Below are 21,297 nucleotides of genomic sequence, written 5' to 3'. Positions count from 1 at the left end.
CTTGATATGCTTATTACATCAATCTCTAGAACATTAATGCATGTAATACACTCACTCTCCAAAACAATTGGATTTTGAAGGGTTAAGGAAGCAGTGTTGTAGGACATCTAAAAAGACACTGAGGGGCATCTGGCTGGCTCAGTTATAAGAGCATGTGACTCTTGCTCTCAGGGTTGTGAGTTACAAGCCCCATATTTGGTGTAGAGATTACCGAAAAATTAAACTTAAAAAAATTTTTTTAAACGACGCTGATTTGGAGAAGCGAGGAACATCCTTAAGAACTAATATAACGTTGGGACACGTGGGTGGCTTAGCGGTTGAGCACCCACCTTTGGCTCAGGGCATGATCCCCAGGTCCTGGGATCAAGTACCGCATTGGGCTTCCCTCCAGGAGCCTGCTTCTCCCTCTGCCTGTATTTCTGCGTGTCTCTTTCTCTCTGGGTCTCTCATGAATACACAAATAAAATCTTAAAAAAAAAAAAAAAGAGAGGGGATCCCTGGGTGGCGCAGCGGTTTGGCGCCTGCCTTTGGCCCAGGGCACAATCCTGGAGACCTGCGATCGAATCCCACCCACATCAGGCTCCCGGTGCATGGAGCCTGCTTCTCCCTCTGCCTGTGTCTCTGCCTCTCTCTCTCTGTGTGACTATCATAAATAATAATAATAATAATAAAAGAGAATATATATAGGAAATTTTAGTACTTTTTAATAATACTCTTCCATCTGGCAAAATCTGTTGTTATTTTATAAAAATTAAGACGAGAAAACGCAGGGCAACCAAAAAATGAAAAAAATATAGTTGAACTAGTTTCCTATCTTTTCCAATACTATTACAATCCATTGGACAAATTAGGTCTCTGGCAAAAGTTTCATTGTTTTTGACTGAACTGACCTGTCAGTTTTGTCAGCCAACTCAGTGGGAGAGTTTTTCACTCATTTGCTCTGTTGTCGAAGTGGACTGGCTGTGTTACCATTCCCTACACCCAACCTGGATATACCACAGAGGGTTTTCTTTTTTTTAATGATTTTATTCATCTATTCATGAGAGACAGAGAGAGGCAGAGACAAAGGCAGAAGGAAACACAGGCTCCCTGCGGGGAGCCTGATGTGGGACTCCATCCCAGGACTCTGGGATCATGCCCTGAGCCAAAAGCAGATGCTCAACCACTGAGCCACCCAGGTGCCCCACCACAGAGGGTTTTCAATGAAGGTTTTTCAGATATCCACTCATCCAAGCTTAACTCTCTTTAGAGTCCACAAATCATGCTGTTATCTACCCAACAAACCTTCATTAAAAAGAGAACAGAAAATTAACAGATTACTAGTAAGCCAAAATTTTTCTCTGAAAAATAGTAAAAGTTCTAGTAAAATTAAATGTTTGACTCTTGCAAAAGCTAGAGAATACTCAATATTCTAAATCTAAAAATCACCTTTTTATTCACTGTGTATTCTGACTTTGACTAGATATAAGCAAATTCTTGATTTGCAAAACCAGGTTCTTATGTCTTAATTTTCTGCTATGAGAGGTAAGTGTAATTTTTAAAAGCTGCTTTCTTTCAGTCAGCAGTAATAAAATAATCTATTGGGACTGCAAACTGATACAGCCACTGTGGAAAATAGTATGAGGCTTCCTCAAAAAATTAAAAATAGAACTACCATATGATTCAGTAATCACATTACTGGGTATTTACCCAAAGATTACAAAAACACTAATTTGAAAGGTTATATGTATGCCTATGTCTGTTGCAGCATTGCAATAGTCAAATTATCGAAGCAGCATTGACAGATGAAGAAAATGTGGTACATATACAATGGAATATTATTCAGCCACAAAAAAGAATTAAATCTTGCCATTTGCAAAACATGGATGGAGCTAGAGTATATAATGGTAAATGAAATAAATCAGAATAAGACAAGTACTGTATGATTTCACTCACATGTGGAATTTAAGAAACAAAACAAAGGGGGGGGGGAAGAGAGACAAACCAAGAAACAGACTCTTAAGTAGAGAACAAACTGATGGTTACCAAAGTGGAGGTGGGTGGGTGAAACAGGTGATGGGGATTTCACTATATTATATACCTGAAAAAAACAACTGTATTTATTAACTATACTGGAATTAAAAAACTGTAAAGAAAAAAAAAAAGAACCTATACTAGAGTTCTCATCTTTCAATGGACTGTGGCAGGATCATCTATATTTTCTTCATTCTACCAGCAACCCAGATGAACAGACACTACTCAGTGTCAAAAATAATTGCCCTCGGTCTCTGTGAAACATCATGTGCATTACAAAAACAAAACAAAACAAAAAAACCAAGGCATGTGTTTTCCCTTTCTACTAAGGGCCTACAAGCTAAAAGAGCTATTATAAGAGATACGGTAGGTTACAAAGACCAGGCATATCTGGGTTTCAGTGTTAGTGCTGACAAAATTAATCAAAATTAATCAAAATTTCGTTAGGCTCCTTGGAACTCTCTTCTCAACCAGGAATTGACTTTTTGAGCTTCCTTGTTCTTCTCAGCCTTGTCTAATTTTAGCAGGAATTCTGTTAGCTGGGTTTAGCCAGAAATCCCCTTTACCTCAATATAGTAATTTCCCATCTGTTGATCCCTCAACTCTGCTCTTTGGCCATCAATGTCTCCTTCTCCTTGTATTCAGAGTTGAGCCCAGTTCTACACTGAGCTCTCTCTTCCCCTATTACAATAGCTTTTCTGAAAAAAAATGTCTTGATTGCTTTAACTATTGTCCAGTTCTTGTTTTTTCTGATAGCACCAAACTAAGTGTTTTTAAGTTACTTAAGCTTTTTGGGTTTGTTTACTTATCCGTAAATTTAAGGGAGATGGGAGTAGAATGAATTCTAGGGACCCCTGCCAGGTCTAAAATTCCCATGAAGAAATCTGGTAAAGGAAAAGGAGATACCGAAAATTATGCAGTTTGGACTTGCTGGAGGTCATGGGAGCTGTAAGGCCACGATGTCATCCAGGTCTCCTAATTCCTAGCACAGTGTTTATTTAACAAAACAAGCAGCCTTTACCTCAATGCTGAAACCAAAGGCCTAACAAATCCAGTGAAATGCCATGGCACCCACCCAGTGTGCTATTTCAGCCCAAAGTGCTTCCTTCATCTTACAATCTATTCAGCTTTCTTTAATCTCGAAGCAATATTAGTTTCCTAAATCATTTTTCCTTTCTGAAAATATAAATGGTATTATTTTTGACAATAAGACTGGTATAAAACATAATTAATCTTGAATTTAGATGACAGCAAAAATTAAAAGATTTTATTCTCTCTCCTACCGATATTACCTTCTTGTTTTTAAAAAGTCCCCCTCAGTTTGGTTTGGAAGTGGGCTCCTACTGCTTTATTTTAAAAGACTCCTAAATGCCACATGGCTCAGCAGAATGAACACATACGATGCCAGAAGCAATTCTACATCTGACTCCAGGACTGTTTTGCAGCGTGACCTCAGCAAGATCAATTTACTTCCTCCAAGTTTCAGTTACTTCACCCATATCCAAAGTGAGTTATAAAGTGATAAGACCAAAGACGTGAAGTTTTAAAGTACTAAAAATCTTTCAGAAACAAAACAAGGGGGGAAAAAAAAAGAGACAAACCAAAGCAACCAACAAACAAAAAACAAACCAGATTCTTAACTACAGAGAACTGGTGGCTACCAGAAAGATGGGGGAGGGAATAGGTGAAATAGGTGAAGGGAAATAAGAGTATACCTATGGTGATAAACACTGAGAAATGTAGAGAGCTGTTGAATCACTGTATTGAACACCTGAAACTAATATGACACTATGTTAATTACACTGGAATTAAAATCTTAAGAATATTAAAAATCTAACAAACATGGTGTTTGTGTGCCATGGTAGAGTCTCAAATATCCACCTTCTTACTTCTAAACATAGGACTACATTTGATAAACATATTCTGCTGCTGCTTGGAATTTTTTTTAAATATTACACTGAATAACACCACTTCCTCCTCAGTGTCTATGCCATTTTCTACTGAGAGACAAGGAACAGAGTACCATACTTTAAAGTTAAGCAGTCTTAGGTCAGCCCGGGTGGCTCAGTGGTTTAGCGCCGCCTTCGGTCCAGGGCATGATCCTGGAGACCCCGGATCGAGTCCCACGTCGGGCTCCCTGCATGGAGCCTGCTTCTCCCTCTGCCTGTGTCTCTGCCTCTCTCTCTGTGTCTCCATAAATAAATAAGTCTTAAAAAAATAAATTGTAAAGTTAAGCAGTCTTGGAACACATACAAATACGACCATCTTTTCATCCCACTTTCCAGTTATCATCCTCTAAAGAATTTATTTTGAGTAATTTTATTTATTTATTTATGAGAGACATACAGAGAGAGGCAGAGACACAGGCAGAGGGAGAAGCAGGCCCCATGCAGGGAGCCCAAAGCGGGACTCGATGCTGGGACCCTGAGATCACGCCCTGGGGCCAAAGGCAGATGCTCAACCGCTGAGCTACCCAGGGATTCCCCCCCCCCTCTACAGAATTTGAATTTCGCCAGTAAAAATCTTCTAAAACGTTACATTTTCTATCAAACACTAAGAAACAAAACGCTACATTACCTAGTAGTGGCAGTCAGCATTTTTTAACACCTCGAGCGTTTCAACTTCCTGCTCACTAGCACATTATGACATCACTGCCTTCCAGTGTTTGGGCTCATGAAAAAAAGAATTCTGTTTCCATTTTGTTCCCTTCCCTCCAATACACATTATTGCCAACGTTCCATTGTTCCCATTCACTATTTCGGTGGAGAAACGTGATAAAAATGACTTTGTGTTTGCACACTCCTTTGCCCGGTAAAATAACGCTTTCTCTCATCGCAACTCAACTGGAAAGGTCAGTTTCTCACCAAAAGGTAAGATCTAGACAAGATCAAATAGCAAAAGCGAGGCCCAATGGGGGGGGGGGGGGCGGGGAGGAGTCCATACAGCACCCAAACACGACGGATTCTAGGGCTTCCAAAATAAACAAAGGAAGTTGATTTTCCCACGACGCCGCCTGGGCTTCCACCAACCCGAGGCATTTGTGCGGAGCCCACTGAGCTCGTTATGCTGATGAAAACGCAGTCCGAGGGCTGAATCTTTCTAAAGGCTCCCGTTACAGGTGGACATTGCACAAAGTCAAGGGGGGCAGAGATGAATGAGCAACTGAGCGGGGCTGACCTCCGATTCCTTCCTCCCGCTCCTCCAAAAACCCTAAACACCTGCCAACCCCAACATACCAGCATAGAGCTGCTCTGCTGCTCAAAGCACAATTTCAAGCGCAGGAGAAAGAAGGGAATGTCGGGGGGAGGGGGGGGGGCTTCAGGTGCGGCGAGCGCGAGGGGCAGGTGCGAAGTTCACGGGGGCCCAGGGCGCTCAGGGCCGCGCCGCGGGCGACCGCACGAACGGCCGGGGGCGGCGGGTTCGCGCCCCTTCCTCACCTGGCAGCCCTTCTTGTGATGAAAGCCGACCACCACGATGTGCAGTACGGGCCCCCGGGGGGCGCCATCGCCTCCCCGCCCGGCCTTCTCCATGGGCGGCCGCCGCGGGCCCGCAAGCCGACTCCAACCGCCAAGGGAGGCGGGTCGGGCGACCCCGCGGTCCCCGGGAGGACGGCGAGCGGCGGATCTCAGGTGTCAGCGCGGGCGCCGCATGAGGGCCGCGCAGGGGGCCGGGAGGAGGCCGATGCTCCCGCAGCTCCGCGCCGCCCGCCAGGGCCGCGGCCGCGCTTCCCTCATCCGCTTCCGCTGCTTCCGGGCTGTCACCTGATGCGGCGGCCGCCGCCGGCGAGGCGGGGCGGGGCAGGACCCGGAGGGAACCTGACGGGGCGGGGCCTGGAGCGGGGGGCGGGGCCTGGGGCCTGGGCACCGGGCTGGGGGCGGGGCCGGGGCCAGGGGCGCCTCTCTCCCCTGCCGCTCGGGTGCTTCCTTAAGGCGCTTCCTCCTCTTTTGCACTCTTAAAGATTTATTTTTATTTATTTATTTATTTATTTATTTATTTATTTATTTATTTATTTATTTATTTATTTATTTATTTAAGAGGCAACGGCACAGGCAGAGGGAGAAGCAGGCTTCATGCCAGGAGCCCAATGTGGGACTCGATCCTGAGGCTCCAGGACCAGGCCCTGGACTGAAGGCGGCGCTAAACTGCCCTGAATGTCTATTTTTATGATGACATTTATCTCCAGAAATGCTTTTCTGAACACATGATAAATTGAGCCTCCTCTAGTTACATATATTTTATGAATTATAGATTCTATTTTATGTCAGCTCTGTAAGTACGAGGTGAGAGGACAAATATGCTGGAGACACAGAGCAATGACATGTTTTCAAGTTCATTAAAAATGAACTCTCCATCTGGAATTGTACTGTTGTTTCTTTTTGTATCTTGCCTCAGGAGAGAGCGTGATAAAATAAAACCACTCTTGTGCAATCCCCATTAACTCTATGTAAATGAACTATATAGTTCCTTTTTCAGAGTATAAAGAGACTATTCGTTATCAATAGTATTAAATTGCTAATAGAAAACTAAGTATGGACTTTCTCAAATTATATTTTTTCCTGACCTTTAAGGTCTATCAGGTAGCCACAGTGCCTTGTATTTATTTGGTCCCTTCTCTCATTATGGTGTGGTGAAAATAAAACAAGAAATAGAAAAGAAAACCAAGGGAAGAAGGGGGTTTCACAAACAAATTAGGCATTACTTTGTCTTTAGAGTCTTATGAAGATTAAGGAGAATATTGATAGGAATGAATAAATAGAATCAATTCAAGGAATATTTATTCGACCTTACAGTACACCTGGAACTGTGGTAGGCATAGTGCATCAAAAGAAATTTTTAAAAATTGTTGCCTGGTCTCTATCTGGTTATAAAAACAAGATAAATGGGAAAACAGCAAGCAGTGCTAGCTTTTGTAGCACCTACGCTAACCTAACCATCATGTTAATAAGCATTACAAAATAAACATAAGCAATGCTAGCTTACTTTTTTTTAAGATTTTATTTATTTATTCATGAGAGACACACAGAGAGAGAGAGAGAGAGAGAGAGAGAGGCCCTAGCTTACATTTAATGAATAGGCACTGTGTTTCAGTCTGCAAGCCACTTTTCATGGATTATTTTGATTTTCACAACAGTCCTAAAGTAGATACTATTATCCTCATTTTTTCCCCACTAACACTTAGGTTAAAAACCTTACTTAAGGTCAAATAACTAGAAGGAATTGTGGTAGGGATAAGATCCAAACCAAAGTCATTTAACTTCAGAACCAATTAATTTAATTGCTCTACTGCTTCCCAAAATTCTTGACATTGTGGAACACAATCTTTGGGGAGGGAGGTAACCCCCTGGAAGAGAATTACAGGAGAATACATTGAGAGCATTTTGAGAACTATTAACATTATTGTGGAACAATGGGAAAACCTACCAAGTGCAAGTCAGAGAAGCTTCACAGAAGTGGTCGCATTTGAGCAAGGTTTTGAAAAATGAGCAGGATTTTACCAGAACTCGGGGGTAGAGCATCCAAAATGCAATAAAGTAAAATCACTAAGGACTGGGGTTAAAGGAAAATGTTTGGGAAGGGAAGACTTTTATGCCAAATTTAGAGGAAGTATGTAAGATTTAAATGAAAGTATAGCAAAAGAGGTTTGGTGGTGGACACATGCTAATAGCACATGGTATTCCCTCTGCTTGGAATGCTGCTCTGCCCCCTTTCTGCCTATCCAATTCTTACCTTCCAAGACTAAACTTTTTGTCAATTCCTTTGTGACTAAACTTTTTGTCAATTCCCAAACTGTCCACGTAACCAGTGGGCAAGTTATTTAGCCTCTCTGACCATGAGGAACTCCATTCAAATACCTGTCTCACAGGATAGTCATAAAAATTACGACTAAGTGTATTTGTAAATTTTCTGGCATACAGTCGGTGCACAATATTTATGAAATGCAAAAAAGTAAAAATTGCCTTGGTGTTTTGAAGGCTGCGCCCAAGGAAGCTTTGAACTGAAGGAGCCATCTGTTAGGACTTCTGAACCTTCTTACTGACATTCTCCTTAAATCCTACCAGGAATCTCTAGTTCTCTAGGATCCCTGAAGCTAAGAGGTCTTTTATATTTTAAATTTCGCATACCTTGTATATTATATTTGTTAGTAGGCTTTCTCCTCCATTCATCCTTAAGCTTCTAGAAGGGCAGAAGACATTGTAGTTCTGTTTTGTACAGTTTTATACTCAGCAAAATGCCAAATAGTGTGTAGCTAATGCATATTTATTCCATGAATGAATGATGTGTGCATTACAACTATCTGTTGTATGAATGAATGATGTTTTTTTTTCTGCTCTCTCCTGTTTAGACTCGTCAGCCTTACGTTCCTGGGATACACATATGAAACAGACTTAAGGCAGAGAATTTGTTTGCTTTCTATTCTTTTCAAAACAGAAGTGCAAAGAGCCTTAAGGTTTCCTAAGTGTGATGACATTAGCGGACAGTGACATCTGGTGGCTGCTTATAAGACAAGACAGTTAAGTGTTGAAAGTGAATACAGTCTGTGATAAATTAGACTGATAAATAAGGTAGTAGGCACAAAAATAAAATGTGTTTTAAATTTCCACTGTAGAAGAGTTTTTTTCTTTTTAAATGCTGGTTGTGGGTTTTCAATTCACTGGACTTTTAAAGGAAGCACTAGATTCTTTTTTCTCTCTTCTTTAAATAGGCTCCACACCCAACGTGGAGCCCAACCAGCGGCTCCTGAGATCAAGACCTGAGCTGAGATCCAGTCTGAGGCTTAACCCACTCAGGCACATGGCGCCCTAGGAGTAGATGCTTTCAAAAACGGCTTTTACAAAAACTGCAACACAGTGCATTAGTGGCAAAAAAAAAAAAAAAAAAAAAAAAAAAAATTGATTCGGTCTGAAAAAAGATCCTGGCTTGAGATGAGGTGCAACTTCATAGCAGAAAATAAGACGATTCAAAGATTTCAGTATTTTGCAAAACCTTCCGGGTTGCAGGAAGGATTTATTCACAAAGCAGGATCCCTTTAGCGTCTGTCTGTCGGAAACTGCCGGGGGGAAAGCGGCTACGTGCCCAGACCGCACCACCTGCAGCGGACAGTTCCTTGTCCCCGAGAGCTCAGCGCCCGGGAAAGAAGCGATTGGGAAGGAGCGACTCCTGCGGACTGATTGGCTCGCAAGTTCGGCCTCCGATTGGTCGAGCCTGTCCGGGCCGCGGGCCGGTGGGGGGAGCGGAAGCGCGCTCTTTCAAACTTGCCGGGCTGACGGCGAGGCCGGCGGGCCACTTCCGGCGTAGCCATGGCGGCCAACGCTACTACTAACCCGTCGCAGCTGCTGCCTCTAGGTAATCGCGGAGAAGGGGACGGGAGGGCTCAGGCTAAGTGTTGGGGCCCGGGCGGCTGCGGCTGAAGTAGCCCTTGGCCGAGTGTCAGGGAAATGTGGGGATGAAGGGCCTCAGTGCTGCGCGGCTCGTCTGCCGGCTCCCGAGGGTGTGCGGCCCCGGGCCGCCCAGGAGCCTCTGTGCACTGGACACAATGGCTGGGCGCTCTTGGACAAATTCAGACCCCTCCCACTGCCTGCGGATAGCACACACAGCAGGAGGAGATAGAGCGCTCCCCCTGTAAGCATCACGCAGAGTGATACGAAGCCAGCTAACGAGGCGTTCAAACTGCGGTCCGAACACAGAGATAGTGACAGGAAGAAATCTCCGGTGAATACGATAGTTTGTAGCTAAAGAGTTGATGGAGTTATCGGAAGTGGCCTTGTTTTGGAAGTTTTCATCCTTTGATTCCACCAACTCTTTTTGAACGCTTGCTACGTGCCAGACATTGCCCACTGAGGATAGAGTCCTGGGAAAACAACCACAGTTGTTTCATGGGGCTTAGACTCTTTAAAAACAACAACAACAACAACAACAACAACAACAACAACATTTTTATTCATTCATGAGAGACACCCAGAGAGGTGGAGAAGCAGCCTCCATGCAGGGAGCCCGATGCAGGACTCGATCCTAGGACCCCAGGATCACGTCCTGGGCTGCAGGCGGGCGCTAAACCGCTGACCACCCGGGCTGCAGGGGGTGGGGGGGCTCAGATGTTAATTATATTTTAATTATGCATTTCGTATGTTGATCAAAATCACTTAAAATAACATTAAACCACAACCGTGATGGATAAACTTCAACAAAGGAGAGGTAAGTGGTAAACAGGACGTTTTTGTTTATGCAACAGAGATAACGTACCATAAAATCTATAAAGTTTTTGAATGAATTCTTTCTCTGGTTTATCTTTCACAATAGGTAAGTAACAAGTGCCAGTAGGCATTCCAATATTTGTTGAAGAAATGAACAGGTAAAATAATCTTTTTTCTCCACCCCCCCCCCGCCCCTCTTCTTTTTTTTTTTTTTCTTTAAAAAAATACATATATAGAGCTCGTGGACAAATGTATAGGATCAAGAATTCACATTGTGATGAAGAGTGATAAAGAAATTGTTGGCACACTTTTGGGATTTGATGACTTTGTCAGTATCCTTTCAAAAGGTGGTGGTGGTGGTATGGGTTTTCCTGCAGTACTTAAGAACGGAAGAATATGGACAGCCAGTACTTAACTGGTTATTGTATTAGAAATTTATTCAACTCTTGATAGCGTTTTAAGAGGTGTGTGTACTGAAAAGAGATAAAAGTTCCTACCGATTACTCGTATTTTGCTTTGGAGCCATTGTATTAAACGTTGTAATTAAAACGGAGTAAAGATAGACGCCAGAGTAAATTCAGCCTGGTATATGTATTTTCTTAACACCAAATTTCAGATATGGTACTGGAGGATGTCACTGAGTTGTGAGTAGTGTTAAAAATTAAAGAATTGGGGGGAATCTCTCCTTAAGTCAATTTTAGTATTAATGAGTTTAAAATGATTAATGAGGAAACATTGCTTGTCAGAAATATCTTAAAGATAGAAATTTTATCTACTGACACTGGTAAAATTGGATCAGTTATTACCGTATGTAATTATTATGTTATTATTAATGACTGGTAGGGACTTAGTGGAGACAGAGCTTTGAGATAAAAGATACTAAAAACAGCCAAAGGATGTTTGTGCTCAGACAAATCAAGGCATTAAACTTAAGATATAAACGATAGCTCCATTATATTAGTTCTAAAGATCACAACCAGTGTCTGCTTTCAAAATTGAGTTGATTACAGATTGGTTTAATGGGTAGGGATTAGTAGTAAATAATAGTAAAAAAGTGAGGCTAGTAAACATTCCATTTCATATTTGATCTCTTTGGCCAGTTTTAGCTTCTTTTAGTTTTGATCCTAGTGGATGTGGATCTGGCCAGTCCGTTCACTGTGTTGCCTTTGGTCATCCAGTGGATAACCTTTGTCTCTGAAAACTACTGACATAATTGCTCAACCTCATATTCATATATATACAAGAATAACTTTTTTAGGGATCAGAATGTTGGCTTTGATTATCATTGTTTATCTTGACTCTTTTATTTCTTCATTTAGTGAAATCACACCAGAAGGAAGAAGGATCACTAAATTAGATCAAATTTTGCTAAATGGAAATAATATAACAATGGTAAGGTACAGTAAAGCTGGGCGTTTTTTTTAGATGTAGCCCATTTTTGTGAGGCAGAGATTACAGATTACTTGGCTTGGTTAAATGTTCATGGCCCAGTGGGTTTAAGTTGGGAAGGAGATGCTCCTGTGATCAGGGCTCTAAAGCTGAGCTACTGAACATGACAATAGGCTTAAAGATTAGTTTGCTTGGGCCTTTTAATCTTTTGGTTTGCCAAGAATCATTGTTTAGACTCTAAGTATTAATTGACAATGTTGGGAATTATAAACAGAAGCAATGACCTGGAGAAAATGGGAATGTGGGGGAGGAGCAAAGAGGCCAGGTGTCTTTGATGGATGAAGAGGGGTTTTTAGATGATGGGTGTGGTGGTGGTATTAATAAGCTCTTTTTCCTTCTCTGCAGCTAGTTCCTGGAGGAGAAGGTCCTGAAGTATGAATGGATTTCCCTACTCTCTTTTGTCCTATAATGACAACAAAATCGATTTTTTTTTTAAGCCTTTTAATGTTTGGATTCTGTAAAGCTAAGTTTCCCGTTAAAGGGAAATGTTTTGAAGATGCATTGTAAATGCCCATTTTTGTAAGTTAATCATTATTATTTTGGAAAAAGAAGAACAGTTGTTCTCTGAAGACAAAATAAAAATGTTTTTGGTTAACTGTCATTTTATTTTTTGTATTGCAATAACCAGTGTAACAAAGTTTGTAGCTATTTTGTCACTTGCTTTCCTATAATTTTATCCCCATTTGTTTCCTCATTTACATGATGATTTGATTCTCAAAAATTGTTCCAAACAAAAGAACGAACTTTGATTTTGAATAGTTGTATTTAAAAACCCTGAAATAATTACTTACAAAATTCAGTTTAAACTCTGATGCCTTGAAATGAGATTTTTCCACTGAACTCAGGTTCCATTAACTCCTATTAAAAACAAGCAAACTTCCACTTATAAAATAAGTAAGTCTTGGAGGTGAAAAGTACAGCATAGGGAATATAGTTGATAATATTGTCATAACTTATGGTGACTACACGTTATTGTGGTGAGTATAGTGTAATACATAGAATTGTTGAACCGCTATATTGTACACCTGGAACTAATATCACATTGTATATTGACTGTACTTCAATAATTTTTAAAAAGCAAAATATATAGGTAATATATGCAGATTGCAGGAATGGAGATGGTAAGGGAAATATTCATTACACTTTGCTGTATGGCCTCCAATACTCTCTCAGTATACTCTCAATACATGTTATTTTTACAAAAACATGTTCATCCTGAATATACTGTTTTGTAGCCCCATTTAAGACTTTATAAAATAATTAAAGTGGTGCACATCTTTCCATATCAAATATTTCAGCAATATTAGTGTTTGCATCATATTTCATTAAATGGATTTACAATAAGTTAGCCTATCTTTATTATTGGTCATAGTAGTCTAAATCTTTATACATTTTTATCTTTTCTAGAATAAATTCATAACGGGAGGTCAAGGATAATAGTCATGTTTCCAACAAAACGTTGTACCATTCTACACTTTGCTAGCAGTTTTTCATGGTATTTTTTTTTCCCCGTAGTACTCTTTACATACTTCCCAACATTGGCTACGTTCTGTCTTCTCACTTTGCCACTGTGATAGGCAAAACCTGGTATGTTTAAAGTTTTCTTTATTAATTTTGGACTCTAATATTTTATGAATTACTTATATGCGGCTTTTGCCATTGCGATTCTTTTTCTTACAAATTTGTAAGAATTGTTATGAGGTTACTCTTAGTTATGTATTTTGCAGATAACTTCCCCAGTGTATAGTTTGCCTGTTATTGGTACTTTTTTTGGACATAAATAATGTATTTTTATGTAGTCATATGTTAATCTCCTCCTTTATGATTTTTGTCATTGGTATACCTGGATTAGAAAGACCTTCTTTACTATGATTATATTTTTGTTTTTTTTGGTTTCTTTTGCATCCTGTATCCATCTTCAATTTTAGTGTTTCCACAATAAAAAAGGATCCAACTTTCTTTTTTCTTCATTTTTTAAATTCAATTTTGTTTTCAAAAAAACCAAAGCACTGCTTTGTATATATATTTTTTATTTTCATGGTCTAAGTACTCCTGCTGTGGCTGATTTCAAGCTGCCAAGGGTTTAACAGCTAGCTTCCAAACCTCCCAAAGATTTAACAGTTGGTTCTCAGGAGCTGCTAGGAGCCTGTTGCTTTACCCTACCACTTCTAACCCTTTTTGGGAAATGCTTTCCTCCTATTATTTCTTTCTCTTTGGAGGGGGATCAAGTGTAATACTGTCTTTTCACCCTTTTACTCACCATCCAATGGGAAATGGGTGGTCATGCCCAGCTCTTAATTTTTTATTTCCCCTAGGAATTAGTCTGCAAAGAGCTCATGTTCTTATTAAGCTTCAACATGCTGGGAGTTTTAGAGAAGCCTGATATCATTTAGGGAGGCATACAGTTACCTAGTTTGTGGCAAGGTGGAGGAATCCACTGGGGTTCTTGTCTACAGATACATATCTCAATCTAGTCTTTAATAAAGATAATAGTATGATTCCTATCTGCTTCTACTTTTGTCTTATACTGCAATTTGCTTAGAATGGGTGCCACTCTAAATAAGGGTTTCTTGACCTTGACGCTATTGACATTTTTGTCTGGATAATTCTTAGTTGTGTGGGCCACCCTGTGCATCACAGGATATTTAGCAGCATCCCTGTTTTCTACCTACTAGATGCCAATAGCATCGATCCTCTTCCCTTCTTCCCCCAGTTGTAACAAAAATGGCTCCAGATATTGCCAAATGTCATCCATCTGAGTGCAAAATAATCACCTGTGGTTTAGAACCACTGCTCTAAGGAATAGAGATACTATTTATTGGACCCTTCAAAATTCCCAAATGTTTGGTGTTTGGGTGAGGAGCACTATATCTAGACAATGAGCAAAAACTGGGAAGAGAGGCTATGATTGAGTATTCCAGTGGGGTGAGATGGGTGGTTTGAAGCTGAAACGATCTTCATTATTTGCTGACCATACAGGATTTTCATTTTGGCAGGTTGCTGGTGAGTGGCTGTTTTCCCACAGGTGTTGTTTCTTCTCCGGAGGCAGGGCTGCATGCATTAGGCCCTAAAGTGATGGTGTGGCCTCAGTAAAAATGAAAGCAGCAAAGGCAGAAGCTGTGCTGGCATTGCTGACTTGTGTAAGTTTTTCTCAAATTTTGTTTGAAAACTATTGTCAGAATCACTCGGAGACTTGTAAAGAACACAGAGATCCGGGCTTGTTGAAATGGGGAAGGGCCTTGGGCCTTTGGATTTTTATAGAGTTCCCAGGTTCTCTAGTTAATAATTCTCATTCTCAGCAAAGCTTGACCTCCACTGACTTAAGAGTATAGGCTGCTGGAGGGATAGTTTTTAAAGTAGGTGTAACTGAAGCAAGGTTTGATGATAGAGATGAGAATCTGTATGTATTAGTGTATAGAACAGTTTCTGCTGCATTTAAACTGCAAGGCAGCCAAGTTCAATGTCTACTATGGAGTACTAGTGGAGTTCTGGTTTCCATTGTGAGTGCCAAGCCTTTGTAGGCAATGATTCATCTGCAGCCTCAAATGCCAGACTTTGGTCTGGACTGAGGAGGAATTTGTCTATAGGCTTGGGGGGTGGGGGGTGTGGGAACCACTTCCCATCCAGGTGGTCTCAGTTTCATTCTTGAAGGTTGGCTTGTTGATTACACAAGCTTTCGTTATGCCTTAGATTTCAAGGACCAGAATTGCAGCTTCATCCATAGAGGTGTGGTAGGTTCCTATTAGTAAAGAAAAAAAAGGGGGAGGGCCTTATTGTAAAGGGAATATGGCATCTTCTAGGATTGAAGATGAGAGAAATCTCAGTGAAATAATTGCAAGCCAAAATAGGAATGCCTGTGCACTATGCCTTTTATTTTTCAAACTGTATTTTGTAACAAGTTCAGACTTAAGAAAAGTTGCAAGATCCAGGAAGCGCTCTCACATACCCTAACTCCGACCCTACTGAAGTTTTATCAGTAGCCCCAACAGTGTTCATAGCCTAAGGATCCAGTCCTGGATCATGTACTGTATTCAGTAGTCATGTTTCTCCAGTCTCCTTCAATTTGGAACAGTTCTTCAGTCTTCCCTTGACTGTTATGACTCTGATATTTCTGAAGGTTGCCAACTAGCCATTGTAAAAGATTCCTCAAATTGAATCTGTTTGTTATCTCCCCATGAGTAAGCTCAAAGTGTGCATTTCTGGCAAGTATATCACAGGAGTAATGCTGCTCTTCCCAATGCATCTCATTGCATGTAGTGTTGACTAGTTCCATTTCTAATGTTAACTTAGAGCTTTGATGATAACCAGGTTCTCCATTGTAAAGTTACAGTGTCCTCCGTTTTTGCTAAATATTTTGTGGGGTGATTATCCAAGACCTTGCAAATATCAGTTCACTGTCCTACTTTAACCCACCAGTTTTTGTATTCATCAATGTTTCTTACTGAAATTAATTAGTAATTCATTACTGCTTAATAAGTAAGTCATGTATTAGCAAGGTAGCAGTCAGACTAAGAGGGATAAGACAGAGGAAACAACTTGCGGAGGAAATGACTTGAAGGTGGTTGTTTTCAAGTACCAAAAACAGAATCAGGACTAAGTATTGAAACATTTTGATAGACAATCTACTTTATCCAAGGTTGACCCTGAGTAAATCTTTGGTTGTTTACCATTTAATTCTTAAATTTAAGAATAATTTTGAATGGTGTGCCTGAGTGGCTCAGTTAGTTGAGTGCCTTCTGTTCAGGTCATGATCTCAGGGTCTTGGGATCAAGCCCCATGTCCAGCTCTCTGCTCAGCGGGGAGTCTGCTTCTCCCTCTCCCTCTGCCTACCACTCCCCCTGCTTGTACTCCCTCTTTCTCTCATTCTCTGTTAAATAAAAGAATAAAATAAAGTAAGATAAAATAGCTAAGAAAGAGAGAAATAACTCAAAAATAAAAAAAAAAACCAAAACAAAACAGCAAAACAAAAAGAAGGGAATAATCTTGAATGACATAAACTGGCCACCAGAGGGTACTATGGAACAAGGAGCTAGTTACTGAAGTCCGCGCTTTTGCTGTTTTACCCAGGTGCTGCTTTTGAGTTCAGGTTTCTGACTTCCACTCTGTTGTACTTGCTGTTGGATCACACCACAATGGCAGGTAAAGGATTGAGTCCTTACTGTTTTACAAGTACTGTTTTTCTCCTATTTTTGACAAGGAGAAATCTTTTCATTCATATTTTCTACATGAGGTGCCTTTTTTACTGTAAAAAAATTATCTTTTTTCAAAAAAAGATTGTTTTAGGGGCACCTGGGTTGCTTGGTGGTTGAGTGTCTGCCTTTGGCTCAGGTTGTGATCCTGGAGTCCTGGGATCAAGTACTGCATCAGGTTCCCCACAGACAACCTGTTTCTCCCTCTACCTATGTCACTGCCTCTCTCTGTTTCTCTCATGAATAAATAAATAAGATATTAAAAAAATTAATTTAGAGAGAGAGAGCAAGAAGCAGAGGGTAGGAGGGGGATAAGCAGACTCCACACCAAGCACAGTGCCCAATGCAGGGCTTGATCTCATGACCCTGAGATCCTGACCTGAGCCAAAGTCAAGAGTTGGATGCCTTGGATGCCTAACCTACTGAGCCACTCAGGCACCCCTATCAAAAATTATCTTTAAGTATAACGTTATGGATAAAAACATGGGCTCCAGAATCAGCCTAGCCTGGACCCTAATCCCAATCAATCCTTTGTTAGTTGTGGGAGTTTTGGTGGGTACTTAATGTCTCTGGCCTCAATTACCTCATTTGTAAATTGGGAAAAATAACCACCTCTTAGGGTTGTAAAAATGAACTGATGATATATGTAAAGTATCTAGTATATTTTCTTTTTTTTTTTTTTATCTAGTATATTTTCAACCAGATAGTAAGTGCTCAATAAATGGTGGTAGTTATTATTAAAGAGCCTCGGGCACCTGGGTGGTTCAGTCAGTTAAGCATCACGCTCAGATCATGATCTTGGGGTCCTGGGATTGAGCCCCACATGGGTCTCCCTGCTCAGCGGGGAGTCTGCTTCTCCTTCTCTGTCTCCCTCTGCCCCTTCCCACTGCTTGTGTGCTCTCTCTCTCAAATAAACAAATAAAAATCTTAAAAAAATAATAAAGAGCCTTTGGATCAACTTATTTTTTTTTTTATCATTTTTCCATCATAGCAATTCCATGTCAACAATTAAAGCCATCTGCCACTTAGTCCACACTGTTCCCTCTCAGAATTGAGCCTTTAGTTATCTTTGAAACTTTTATCACAAAGCAGAGTGCTTGGGCAAAGAGACTCAAGTCTCAAGTGCTACTTGTTCAATTAAGTAAAGACAACAGAATAGGAAGCTTTTTTTATTTTTTAGAATGAGATGGAGAAAGTCGCCCTTATTAATCAGAAAATGGCTGAACTTCCAAAGCAATTTGTTTTAAGTTTCAGAGGGAATAAAAGAGGTAGAGAGATTTCATATTTTGTTTATGGTTATCATTAATTCATTAATAAAGCAATCATTTATCAAGCACTTACTTTGTGCCTGCCTTTCAGAAGCTCACTGCTGGCCAGAAAGCTGGGAGAGAGCTCCCTAGTGTACAACATGATGAATACATTAGCTTTTGGATCATGGAGAGGGGATGGGTGGATTCTGCTTGTGTGGGAGTGGAAAGCAAGGAAGGCATTTTGTCTCATAATTGCTGCTCCTTGAGACATGGGCCACATTAACACATCCTCATAGTAACCCTGTTATTTGTATTTGTTTCAGCCAGCTTCACGGGTCAGCATCTCATGAGGGTAGTACGAAATGGGAAGGACCTTATTTTTCCCTTTACTGAATTGCCTGGAGAGCATCTCTTGGTGATTACAGCTGGAAGTGTGACATTTAATTAGTGGAGAAAATGGAGTCAGGCAAGAGGCAGCCTGTGTCAGCGAGGGGGTGAGAAAAGGGTGGGGAAGAATTGATATGCTCAGTGGGACAGTTTGGCTCAGATTTTCTCCTAAGTCCAGGTTGGGTGTTCATATTACCACAGGTGGAGATTGTAGAGGCTAACAAATGAGCTGCCATGGACATCTAGAAACGGAGCAGAAAGAGGGGGTAGTGGGTGCACAAAGGGAATGGGAGAGTAATCCCCTCCATTAGGAGTAGTCAGGAAAGGTTCTCCAGAAAAGATCATCACTGAGCTGAATTTCAATGGTTATTTGCCTGGTATGGGGAAAAACACTCCAGATGGTAGGAACAGACTATGCCAAGGCACTGAAGCTTTCTAAAATGCCACAGAGATCTTGAGCATCAGTGTTTTAAAATTCACATGATGTCACCCAGACTCTTCAAAACTTAGCTCCACTTGTGGGCAGAATCTATTTAATAGGTGCTGAACTTCTGTAATCTTTATCTCTGGAAAGTGTCCCCCTAGAGGGAGGTAACAAGTGCAGCTTTCTGCCCTGTGGCTTGTTCCACATCAGTCCCTCCTCATATAAATTCAAAGCAGCAAAAATAGCTCAACACGTAAAAGGCTTTGTGTTGAGTGGGTGTGTATTAAACAATGGTCTATGTGGTTCAGGGTTCAGTTAGGATTTCAATATTAGTAAAAGATGTCTTGCTGGACAAATTTATTTCACCCTAGGCTCTAGGAGGACTGGAGCTTTCTGAAGTTTCCAATCAAAGGGAAGTCCCTCAATCAAAGGGAAATGTTTTTCCTGAGAGGTTGAAGAGGTTCTGGTTTCTCTTTATGTGTTAGGAGGAAAGGGCAGGAGATTTTTGGAGTTAACCACACTTGATTTGACTGTTGGCTGTGTCACTTCCTAGCCATTTGAGATGGAGTCGGTTGCTTCTCTCTCTAGAGCTCAATTTTCATATATATATATATATATATATATATATGAAATATATATATATTCACATATATATATTTTCATATATATATATGTATGTATGTATGTATGCATGTGTGTATATAGAATTGGGAGGATATTATATATGTATGCCATAGGGCTATTTTGAGCATTACCATGAGTCCATGTATGTACAGAACCTGGCCTATAGGGGGTACTTAGTACATAGTGGGTCTTGTCCTTTCCTGAACTACTGCTTGGTGCTGGCCCAATGCACACTGTAGGGAAACCATTCCCTACCCTATTACTGTTTGAATCCAGATAAAATCTAATTAAAATGGACACCAAGAACATCTGAGAGGAAATTGTGGTTGAGGCATGGAAGTTGAAGAGTCTGCCTGTGAATTGGATTCCGGAAACTGTAAAGGATGCTGTCAATGCCCCCTGCCATAGCCCTGTGGTTCACCTTGGAGGTTGCTTGTAACGTGGTCAACGGTTTCCATGTCATGCCAATGACCTACTCAAGCCCATGATTCTGTTCAGAGGGTTCCTCTGGCTTCCTGCATGTGCTATGCCTGGAAGTGCTGGGGAATTACTGCCCCTAGGAATGGCTCTCAACTAGTGGGGATGGGAGTTAATGGATAAAAATCCCAGCTCTCTTGCTCCTAGGCAGGGGCAATTCTCAGGTACGTTGTATGCATCTCATGGAGGGTTCCCAAATGGATGGAGCCCCAGTTGTCATAGGGACATCAACACACCCTGTCACACCATGTAACACACTTCTCTGTTCCCCGACTCACTTCCTGAGATGACCTCCAAAAGTACTTGTATGCAAATTATTCTGTGCTTCTAGTAGCTGGGGCAGATCACATCATTACCATGGGCCTACATGCTGCTCAGATCCAGGGCTTCTTTGCTGTCCCTGTGAGTGACTCACATATAGCACCAGGAGAATATTGCAGACCACAGGAACTGTGTCGTCATTTCCACTGAAGCAGGAAGCTGTATCATTCATCGACAGACTGAAGGTGGCATTTGCCTTGCCACACAGAGAAAGAAGAAGAGCCATGGAGGTGGATAGAATGATTCTGGCTGGTGATCAATTGAAGATCAGGTGGCCATCCTCATGGACATGATCAGCACAAAATGCTATACCACAGTCAGTCTATACTATGCCAAAACCACCAAAGTCTATGCCATTTTTACTCATGGAATCTTCTCTGGGCCATTTCCAGAATTACTAATGCTGCCCCTGAAGCTGTCAACATCACAAACACCATTCTACAAGAGGACAAAATGAAACACTGCTCTAAGATTCAAGTTATGGGTATTCCAATGATTTTGCTGAGGCAATCCAAAGAGCAAACAACAGTACATGCCTCCTACTTGTTTAGCCATGGCCCTTCATGTCTCCAGAACATTATGATTTCATACATGATACTGTGAATTAAACTTTTTTGACTTTAGAATTCAGTAAAATATAGAATGATGAATATTAAAGCATCAGATCTCTGTTTTAAAACTTTGGAACAGGGCAGCCTGGGCGGCTCAGTGGTTTAGCGCCGCCTTTGGCCCAGGGCATGATCCTGAAGACCCAGGATCGAGTCCGGTGTGATCCTGGAGACCTGGGATCGAGTCCCGTGTCTGGCTCCCTGCGTGGAGCCTGCTTCTCCCTCTGCCTGTGTCTCTGCACGCCCCCCCTCTCTCTGTGTCTCTCATGAATAAATAAATAAAATCTTAAAAAAAATAAAACTTTGGAACATATCTTTATGGTTTTAGGAAACCATGGTTAGAAGTAGAGGAATGTTTGTTTA

General features: G+C 41.1%; 2 protein-coding genes and 1 pseudogene across 7 annotated transcripts in view; 2 read left to right on the top strand and 1 right to left on the bottom strand.

The window, feature by feature from the left end:
• The window catches only part of AVL9 (AVL9 cell migration associated), an 80,486-nt gene extending 74,725 nt beyond the window's left edge, over nucleotides 1-5,761 (bottom strand). For all 6 annotated transcript variants that reach the window (XR_005983475.1, XR_005983472.1, XR_005983473.1 and 3 more), the window contains exon 1: nucleotides 5,451-5,761. Coding sequence is in view for 1 of the 6 variants with exons in the window: in XM_041727777.1 (XP_041583711.1) it covers nucleotides 5,451-5,543 (93 nt within the window). In the remaining 5 variants the exon portion in view is untranslated. The remainder of the gene's footprint in view (nucleotides 1-5,450) is intronic.
• Nucleotides 5,762-9,245: 3,484 nt separating this feature from the next.
• Nucleotides 9,246-12,249, top strand: LSM5 (LSM5 homolog, U6 small nuclear RNA and mRNA degradation associated). Its single transcript, XM_041727313.1, has 5 exons — nucleotides 9,246-9,357; nucleotides 10,442-10,537; nucleotides 10,822-10,849; nucleotides 11,525-11,597; nucleotides 12,000-12,249. The coding sequence occupies exons 1-5, from the start codon at nucleotides 9,312-9,314 to the stop codon at nucleotides 12,030-12,032; spliced, it is 276 nt and encodes a 91-aa protein (XP_041583247.1). The 5' UTR covers nucleotides 9,246-9,311; the 3' UTR covers nucleotides 12,033-12,249.
• A 2,335-nt stretch (nucleotides 12,250-14,584) lies between these two features.
• Nucleotides 14,585-21,079, top strand: LOC121474575 (annotated as a pseudogene).
• The last annotated feature ends 218 nt before the right edge of the window (nucleotides 21,080-21,297 follow it).

The sequence above is a fragment of the Vulpes lagopus genome, chromosome 13, assembly GCF_018345385.1.
Source record: "Vulpes lagopus strain Blue_001 chromosome 13, ASM1834538v1, whole genome shotgun sequence".
Taxonomy (NCBI): Eukaryota; Metazoa; Chordata; class Mammalia; order Carnivora; family Canidae; genus Vulpes; species Vulpes lagopus.
This window is presented reverse-complemented; position numbering and strand designations above follow the sequence as displayed.